General features: G+C 37.6%; 1 protein-coding gene and 1 non-coding gene across 2 annotated transcripts; one reads left to right on the forward strand and one right to left on the reverse strand.

The window, feature by feature from the left end:
• Positions 1 to 595: 595 nt before the first annotated feature.
• LOC138807763 (synaptojanin-1-like) lies at positions 596 to 7,949 on the reverse strand (the record flags this gene model as incomplete). Its single annotated transcript, XM_069993525.1, has 4 exons — positions 596 to 763; positions 2,064 to 2,125; positions 6,710 to 6,793; positions 7,724 to 7,949. Coding segments are annotated over 4 exons (540 nt in total), but the record flags the coding sequence as incomplete, so codon positions are not given.
• On the forward strand, positions 5,439 to 5,568 carry LOC138807764 (U6atac minor spliceosomal RNA). Its single transcript, XR_011366268.1, has one exon. It is a non-coding gene; the product is annotated as a U6atac minor spliceosomal RNA (small nuclear RNA).
• Positions 7,950 to 10,042: the final 2,093 nt, after the last annotated feature.

The raw sequence follows: 10,042 nt of genomic DNA on the forward strand, positions 1-10,042 counted from the left end.
CTATAAATATTAAAGGGGGCTGGAAAGGTGGCTCAGTGGTAGGGTGCTTGCTGTGCATGCAAGAGGCCCTGGGTTCAATTCCTCAGCACCACATAAGCAGAAAAAGCTGGAAGTGGTGCTGTGGCTCAAGTGGTAGAGAGCTAGCCTTCAGCTGAAGAGCTGAGGGACAGTGCCCCATGGTCGAGAGAAAAAAAAAAAATTAAAGGTTTTTTAGAATTCAGTCATTTCTTTGCATTTTTTCCTTGAAATTCTCAAATTTTTCTCATTGAGACAGATTAACTTTACATGTACACAAAGGGTGCTGTTTACCATTTCATATGTTTAAAATCATTGCTCTAGCTTCTAGGAAGCAGGCAGGGCAAAGGAGGAATCTGCCTCCTATTTCTCTACAATTGTAAGTGAATGCTGGGGGAAAGAGTATTTGTCTGCTTCTCTACAAAATTAAGTAAGCAAATAAGAACTCAGAGTCAATGTCTGGAAACCTTTCCATAATTCAAATTTCAGCAGCACTAGACTAAACTGATCCCTAACTGCCTCCAAGAATCAAAGGATCAAACTTTTTTCTATGAAATGTCTTATTTCCCAGGACACTGACCATTGAATTACTTTAAAGTATCTTTCTAGGTAACTATAAGCCAGAATGGAGGAAAAAATGACCATACCTACCTGGAAAGCCTTACTTAGCATATGTTCACCTTCCTTCGATCCAAGCAAATTTACTATTATTTGTTTTCCATATAAATTCTTAAGTGTTCTAAAATGCCTATTGAGAAAAGGAAATGAGCATATGTTAAACGATAAACCTTTTATTTAAATGTGTATACACACATACCCCCATTGTTAAATAGTACCTAGGTAGCAGTATTTTAAACTGATAAAATTGGTTAAATTGGGCACAAGTCCATTCTACATGTTCTCAAATCTCTGAATTTATAAAATTCAGAAAATACGATTTCTGCTCTGACTCACTGACACAGAAACTCCCATTTTGGAAGAAGCTCTGGAGTCACCTAGCTCCCTTCTCACTCTGAGGATAGCTCCAGACAAAGCAGAGAACAGGCCTCACTGGCTGCTCAGGCAGTGGGAGCAGAAGGGGCTGACCTTTCCATGCAAGTTTATCACATACTCCAAGAGTATTGAGCGCAACTTCCTTACTAGATCTTGCTTTTGAAAAATAGGCCCCATGTAAGAAAGAGGTGTTTTTCTCTCCAGCTTCAAGGCATTACAGAAGCAGCACGATATTCCCTATCTATGGTCCTGGTTTCTATTATTTTGGTTACTGAGGTCAGTCACAGTTCTAAAAATACTAATATCCGTCTTGAGTCTTTCAAAAGAGAGAAACCACATTCATAAAACTTTTGTTATAGTATATCATTACAGCAATCCAAAAGTGTTAATAGATTTTTGTAGTTAATATTTTACTGTGCCTAATTTATCAAACTTTTAACTTAGGTGTATCTCTTTAAGAAAAATCTCAGCATATATACATACATACATACATACACACACACACACATGCACTAATATATACAGTTTCAGGTAACCAATAGGCTAAGAGGAGAATACTGTACATAGAAATGTTATATAAGTATAAAATAAGCCTTATCTATCATTTTAAATTTTAAGATTAAAAAAAAGCAAAACCAAACCAAAAAAGCAAAAAGGAAAACTATATATATCTTAATTCAAAACATCTAAACTATCATTTCAACATAAAATCAATATGGAAAAATATTGAGGTTTTCTATTTTTTTTATCTTATGTAGTTATGCACCAAATCTTTGAATCCCAGTTTAGATAATTACAGCACATTTCAATTTGATCAATCACATTTCAAGCACTCAGTAGCCCCACGTGGCTAGAGTCTAGCATCGTGAACAAGGTACTGAGAGAGACCAGATCAGACCCACAGTTAGAGCATTACTGCCCTCAGTCTAGGAATCATGGTCTTCTAGGAATTTTAATTCAATGAACAAAGTTAAAATGAATAAATGAATATAACTAAGTAAACTGCTTAGCAATGACAAATGTTACAGCACTACATATAATTAATCAGCTTTTACCTGTCAAAAGCAGGTGCATTGGCTTCAAATCCCCTTGACATACGAACACGATGAGATCCCACCTTAACATATAAAATACATTTAATCATACCAGAAGAAATATTATTGCTTAAAATACGTAACAACTCATTTGCTGAACATGCAGTACCAAAATATTTGCAAACAGTAATTTTTGGATTAAAAATCTTTGAAGGGCTGGGAAACTGGCTCAGTGGTAGAATGCTTGCCTTACCTGCATGAGGCCCTGGGTTCCATTCCTCAGCACCACATAAGCAGAAAAAGCCGGAAGTGGCACTATGGCTAAAGTGGTAGGGTGCTAGCCTTGAGCTGAGGAGCTAAGGGACAGCACCCAGGCCCAGAGTTTAGGCCCCATGACTGACAAAAAAAAAAAAAATCCTTGAGTGTTTTGATATATATTATGACCTTATGCTCAAAATACATGCCCTATGTAAATTAATAGATGTAACTAGTCCTCTAGAGTTACACTACTAATTCTAAAAAATAGCTCAAATGAAATTTCTATGTGTCCTCACTAAATTCCTACTCTTTTAGTGTCCATGTGTTTTTTTTTTTTCCTAGTCACCTCTTCCATCATCAAAAAACTCCAGTGAGTTTAAACTACCATCCCCCCTTCCTGGCCAAGCAGACTTTTACCAAGTCAGCCTCACAGTCACACAACTACAGTTACAGCACAGTTGGCAGAATTAGAAAATTTTAATTAAGTGAAATAAACAAGGTGGGAAATATTTACTAGTGTGTATGGATACGTTTTCTCTTCTCACATACGATGGTGGCAGAGGTAAGTAGTTTTGAGAAAGACATAATAGATACAAGAATAAAAAGGTGAGATTGTAAAAAAGAAAGCTTCTGCTGGGTCCTGTGAATGTGTGCCCTTTGATCTGAACTATTCTCTGTTATAGTCAATTTTGCAATCACCTTGTTTGCAGGACAAAGACTAGATTCAATGATAATCATCTTGTGGGGAAGGCAAATTGCCCCTTCAATAAGAATGTCTTCTATATTTTAAAGTACACAGTCAAAAGTTCAGGAGACCACCTTGTTCCTCTTCTGTCCCAGTAATAAAGTATTAACTTCTCTGGAACTGCTTGAAGGACAAGGGCAAAGACTAAGCTAATGGTCAACCAGGCCATACCTGTGATTTAAGGACTATTTTACTATTTTATCTATGCATACTTATCACAGACCCTGCCCCCAATTTTCTCTACTTAACTTGAAGTCAATGTCTGTACCTCTAAGACAGCTAAAGATGTATTAAAGTGTTCTTTTGCCATGTAGTAAGTATTTCTCTGCCCTTTGCCATGTCTTTTTCTTTGGCATATAGGGCAAGTGGCTAGATCTATTTTGAGACTCAGAGACTTTGGACCTAAAATCCCAGTTTTAAAGAGAGAATTTCATTTTAAACCTCCTTTCCTCCCGCCCCCCCCCCCCTTTCTCTCTTTGAAGTTTTGGGATCACAGTTCTCTAGAATATATTCATGCTAACCTGTCAACAAAATGACTTTAAAGAGGGTGTAGAAGAGTTGCCATATCACTCAAGGCAGTTTGACAAAGACAAAAAACAAAAAGAATAGAAAACAAAATCCAAAGTGCTTTTTTGTTTCAAGATTGAATTAATATTATCAGGCTAGAGGAATGGCTCAAGTGGTACTCTGTCCAACAGTATCCTCTAAAGTGTGAAGTATTAAGTTCAAATTCTATCACACACACACAGAGAGAGAGAGAGAGAGAGAGAGAGAGAGAGAGAGAGAGAGAAAGAAAGAGAGAGAGAGAGAGAGAGAGAGAGAGAGAGAGAGAGAGAGAGAGCGCCAAAAGTACTATCTCATTCATTAAGAAACATAGCATCCCTAGCAAGGAAAAGCTGAAGCCTCCACTATAAGGAAACCTGGTAGCCTCCTCCATACACTGTCAGATCTAGCTATATGACAATTCCAAAACTCTTGCAAACCTTAAATTCCAAGGTGGGGACTTTGTGGGACAGTGAATGCTTCAGTATGACAGGGATAGGACAAGATAAGCTTTTGCTTGTTTTAGACTGGAGAGTGCAAAAATGCAGTGTCTGAGTAAGGATCTCCTGCTTCATTCCAGGTACCTGAGTTATCAGATTACATTAACTGTATGCAAGCTGCTTGCAATTTGCTAAGCACTCTGGAGACACTCAAAGAAACAGCTAGGATAAGGAAAAGGCTTGGATACAGGTAAGCCCAGAATTCAAAGCAGTAGCAGTGACTCAGGCAATAAATCACCTAGATGCTATCCACTCTCCCTGGCTAGAGCAAGAACCAATGCCTGAGGATTATAACAGAAACAGTACCTAAGCTCTATAGCTAGTAAAGCACTCAGCAACCAGTGATTCTGGGGGTTTTCTGCAGGCAGGGCTAAGAGTTTCAGAGCTCCCATGATACCCCATCCCTCCAGCCTTAGACTTCCCACAGGATGACAGACTGCAGGGCAAGATGTGAAAGAGCTGATTCCTACAGGCAGATCACTTAAGTCCCTTTGTGTTCCACTAGTGCAGAACTAAGTTGTCTGTTTCCCCCATTATCAGGTACATTATGAGGATACTCCATGGGTAGTCCATCTGCTGCCCCTGAGTACAAATGGAGGAACTGTGCAGGAACTGGGGCTTTCAGTGGCTCACAATAACAGATAAGGATAATCAAAAAGAAAGAAAGCCCAACTCAAAAGCTTGACTATAAGAATGATCAATAAAATAAAGAGAACATGTATAAAAAGACTGAACGAATTAGAAGACAATAAAAATCAACAACTAAAAGAACTCCACATTGGCTACAAATACACACGTGAATGAAATAAGAACAACAAAGGGTATGAAAAAGGAATTTAATAAAGACAGAGAAATCTTAAAGAAGAATCAAACTCAAATTCAGGAAATGAAAAGCTATTAAGTCAAAACACTGGAAAGCCTCTTCAGATGAATGGACTGGCAAGGACATGGCAGATGTACATGGTGGAAGAACAGTCAAATAAGTAGAAAAAAAAGTACAAGTGGAACACGAAAAACCTCTAGGACTATTTAGAGATCAAACCTAAGAATCATGGACATAGAAAAAGAGGTGCAAACTAAAGGGACAGAAAAACATTCAAAAAAAAATCCCAAATCCAGAGAAAATTTGAATTAAAAATCCCATTTTATTATATGTTATATGTAATATATATTTTACTGAGCTGGGAGAAGGTATGGAACTGTCAAGAGGTGTTTAGGTCAGTGGGAAAGCTGCTCTCAGAAGGGAATTCTGGTTTCCTGGTCTGGGATCTTAAGGGAGTGAATTGTTAGAAAAGCCTATGTCTGGACTCCTGAATCTCTCTGTGGCTTCCTGTTTCAAGATCTGGTCTCGTGTTGTATGTATGAAAGGAGAGAAGGTTAGCACTCGACTTGACAAGGATGGAAAAGGCCCTTGGGCCTGACAACATGCTTACAGTTAAGGTATTGCCACCTACTTCGTGGCATCTAACCATTGTTTTTCAACCCAGATGCCCCTCAGTAGACAAATGGATCAAGAAAATGTGGTATATACACACAATGGAATTCTATGCCTCCATCGGAAATTATGGCATTACCCCATTTGTTAGGAAATGGAAAGACGTGGAATAAATTATATTAAGTGAAGTAAGACAGGCCCAGGGACAAAGGTCCCATGGTTTCCCTTATTTGCAATAACCAGCATATGTCGGAGACAAGCAGAAATGGTCAGGTAAGTTGATGTTCACGAAATGAACCTCAAGATAAGGATTCAAATGTTTTTTTCTTTCTGGCTATTATTTCTAACATAATTATAAATATTTCTTTGTTGCTTTGTATGTCCCTCCCCCACAGTATAGCCCCTGTTTTCACTGTATTTGATGTTGGTATAATTTGTGGAGGGGAAGGGAAAAAAACAAATTGCTTAAATAGGGATACAGGTGGACCCATTGCAACAATGAGATGTACAAGATGTTATGTTGAAAACAAACTTTACAACTTTGGGGGGGGGTAGGAGGGATGGTAAGGGGAAACAAAGGAGGAGGCAACAATGCTTGATAAGGAATGCATTCATTACCTTGCCCATGTAATTATAACCCCTCTCTATGGTATTTTCACAACATCACTTCCATCCTTCTAAGGTCACAATACATCCAGCATTACATTCTCACCAGAGGTCAAACTAAAAGGGGATGCTAAATCTTGGCCTTCAGCCTTCAGAATTGTGAACCAGAATAAATTTCCTTCCTTTATAAAGTTGAGTAGCCTTGGGTATCTCATTATAATGAGACAAAAGTGAGTGACACATTTTTTTGGGGGGGGTCTGGTCGTGGGGCCTGAACTCTGGGCCTGGGGGCTGTCCCTCAGCTCTTCAGCTCAAGGCTAGCTGCTCTACCACTTGAGCCACAGCGACACTTTGCATGCAAGGCAAGAGCTCTACCACTGAGCCACCTTCCCAGCCCGGAAGTGAGACATTTTGAAAGAGCATTCAAGGAAAAAAGCTTGTAAAAAAAACCTCATTTGTGAATCTAGATATTATTACATGAAATAGAATGATCAATTAACTAATCAAATATCTTGAGAATCCTGAGAATATAGTTTATTTCCAAGTAAAGAAACTAATAAGTAACTATTAAACAACATACTTGCAATCCTGGTTGCTCCCAGAACAATGGAACAGATCCGCGGATTTGTATGAATGAAGAAACAGAGTCATCTAAGTATACAACCTACAAAAAGTAAGTAGACAGATACATAGATAGAACACTTCCAAAGGAAAAAGCAGTTACCTCTATTTTAGAATAACAAACTTACTAAAATCTGTTGTAGAGTAGTACTTTTTTTTTTTTGGGTCCGGTCATGGGGCCTGAACTCTGGGCCTGGGCGCTGTCCCTCAGCTCTTCAGCTCAAGGCTAGCACTCTACCACTTGAGCCACAACGCCACTTCCGACTTTTTTTTTTCTTTTTGCTTACGTGGTGCTGAGGAATTGAACCCAGGGCCTTGAGCATGCAAGGCAAGCGCTCTACCACTGAGCCACCTTCCCAGCCCTAGAGTAGTAAATTTTATGACATATTTCTCATATACAAATGGTTCTCATCAAGGTATCCAAAATAGGTCAATAAAAATGTAATTGTTTTTCAGTTAATAATATTAACTAATAAAAATATAAGAATAACAATCACAACTCTTAAAAGGGAACTTTTTATATTTTCATATTTTATACATATATATTTTATATTTTATTTAATTCATTTTCCTGAGTTTTATATTTTTCAAAACCTATGTGGAAATCCTGAGTTGGAAATTACAATTATATAGTTTCATAACCAAAAACCCATAAATTTTCATTTTTAAGGAGTCCACATATCTCACTAAGAATTAGATTTAATTCCACACAAAAAATACTTATATAACTCTATAATTAAGGACTTTGAAATTCACTTTCAAATGAAGCTCACTGAGTATGTCATATCTTGTCACCTATAACAGTCATACCTAAATGATTTAGTTTTAGGGAAACCGTAAGGCCAATACATACTTAGGGTCATTATAAGTCAACAATATATCAAAATGTGTTCTCAATCAAGTAAAATTCTGAAATTCTTGTGTTTTCTATGCTTCAATTATTCATGAATAAGCAATATACAACATTATATACCTGTTCTGTTTCTACAAAATTGGCAACATGACCATCGTCATTTGTTCCCCGGACATTAAACCTAGTTCCAGCTCGTTCACAGCTTAATCTTGAAATGAGGCAAGCCTTTGCCTGTTTGTGAGCAGCATAAATTGTTCTGATTTCTACTCCCCCACACATGAGGCGTAATAACCAGTCATCACAATTCACACCATAGTGTTTAAGATGCAAATGCAAAGATTGGTTCCTAAGGGAAAAAGAAATAATTGTATTGAGTTATTAAGTCCTAAGTAACAAAGTAAAAAATTTAAAACATTAATTTAGAACATTAATTTAAGGTTATTTAAAAGGCAACAAATACTAATCAATTGATTTATATTTTCTATGTTAATTATCTGAAGATAAGGCTATAAAAAGAGATCAGTGTTCTTAAGTTACATAATGCATTGTCAGCATTAAAGAATCTTTGTGTGTATATGTGTAGTTTTAGCATTGTGTCTCATTTCTGTTATATCTTTTTTTTCTTTTTTTTGGTGCTAATCCTGGGGTTTGAACTCAGGGCCTAGGCTCTGTCCCAAAGCTTCTTTTGTTCAAGGCTAGCACTCTACCACTTGAGTCATACCTCCATCAATGGCTTTTTTGGTAGCTTTGATGGACTTAAGAGTCTCACAGACTTTCCTGCTTGAGCTGGCTTTGAACTGCAGTCCTCAGATCTCAACCTCCTGAGTAGCTTGTATTACAGGCATAAGCCACTGGCACCCAGGTTTAGTTTCCTTTATTAACAAAAATGTGTTGTTGTTTTAATTCTCTGAATGTCTTCACAGCTGCTGACTAATGGCAGCTTCAACTTTCCACTGGGATAAAACCATTCAATTTTCAAGTATTTGATACTTTAGCTATAAAATATACTGTATCCTAAAAAGAGGATTTAGGTTGTTACAAGTGCATAAATTCTAAAATCTTTTATTTTCTTATGTAAATTGAAACAAGTTTTCCAATCCTTAGTAAAATAACAAAAACGAAAAAGCAAAATTCACCTTCCATGTACTCATCATCCTTTTGTTCAATCTATCTCCTACTGGACAAACCCCTTAGGCTCTCTATGATCTACCCTTAATTGAATAAAAGTATGAATGAATTACTCTTACTGGTTAATCTTGGCAAATGAAACTGCATCTGTATAGATTTCTACTTTGGCAGAAAAGCTTTTCTCTCCAGACTAGAACTGAGGATAAGAATGATCAGGGAATCAAAAGGTGAGTACAGTGCCCAATGCATGGCTGCAATGTTGAAGTCCTTTCAAAGGACTTTAATATCTTCTACTAGAAAAGGCACTGAGTTGACACAGGTCAACTTTGGAAAGCCTATTTCTGAATGCTAGACAAAAATACATTCCATCACTACTAGGTTCTATGAGCTATTATCTTTTATATTACGAACAAGGTCTTCTATCCCATCATTGTTTCCTCCTTCACTGAGCCCAAATCTCTGATCATGTTCTACAGCTTTAGCTCATTCTGCCCTCTCTGTTCCCCAGAGGAATGGCATAATTCCTCTGGGCCAAGACTTCCATGTAAATTATGAAGCATAACTAGAGCTTAGTTTTGTCTTTCAAGATTGTTGTTGACTTTGCATCCTGCAATAAACAGGGCAAATGTGTCAAACATAAATGCACACTACTCAAGAACCATACAAATGATGATGAAAGAAATAGGGAGAGAAAATACACAGGTTAAAGGCTTGAATCTCAACTATGGAGGGAACAGAGAGCGGGAACACTGGTTTTACAATATATGTTAATACAGTGAAATACAGTGAAATATAATTTATACCTGACATTAAAGAGAAAAGGTACCAAAGATGATGGCTGTAGACAAAAGTCACTACACAAGCAACCCAGTATGCTATCATAAAGGAATACTAATTATATTCTCATGTGATCTCACCATTTTATGCCTATTTATAATACAGCACAGTGATGTATTATCAAGTAATGTATCACAGTATCTACATAAGCTTTATTTACTGTAGTACTTTGTCCCAGTATACTATTTTTTTGGGGGGGATCTGATCGTGGGGCCTGAACTCTGGGCCTGGGGGCTGTCCCTCAGCTCTTCAGCTCAAGGCTAGCGCTCTACCACTTGAGCCACAGAGCCACTTCCGGCTTTTATCTTTTTGCTTATGTGGTGCTGAGGAATCGAACCCAGGGCCTCAGGCATGCAAGGCAAGCGCTCTACCACTGAGCCACCTTCCCAACCCCTCAGTATACTATTTCTTTACAGTCTGTTGCTTTTAGATTAGTATACTAAGTCTGGGGAGCAGCTCAATGGGAGAGCATTT

This window comes from Dipodomys merriami, unplaced genomic scaffold, assembly GCF_024711535.1.
Source record: "Dipodomys merriami isolate MVZ:Mamm:240054 unplaced genomic scaffold, mDipMer1.0.p SCAF_4310, whole genome shotgun sequence".
Classification (NCBI taxonomy): domain Eukaryota; kingdom Metazoa; phylum Chordata; class Mammalia; order Rodentia; family Heteromyidae; genus Dipodomys; species Dipodomys merriami.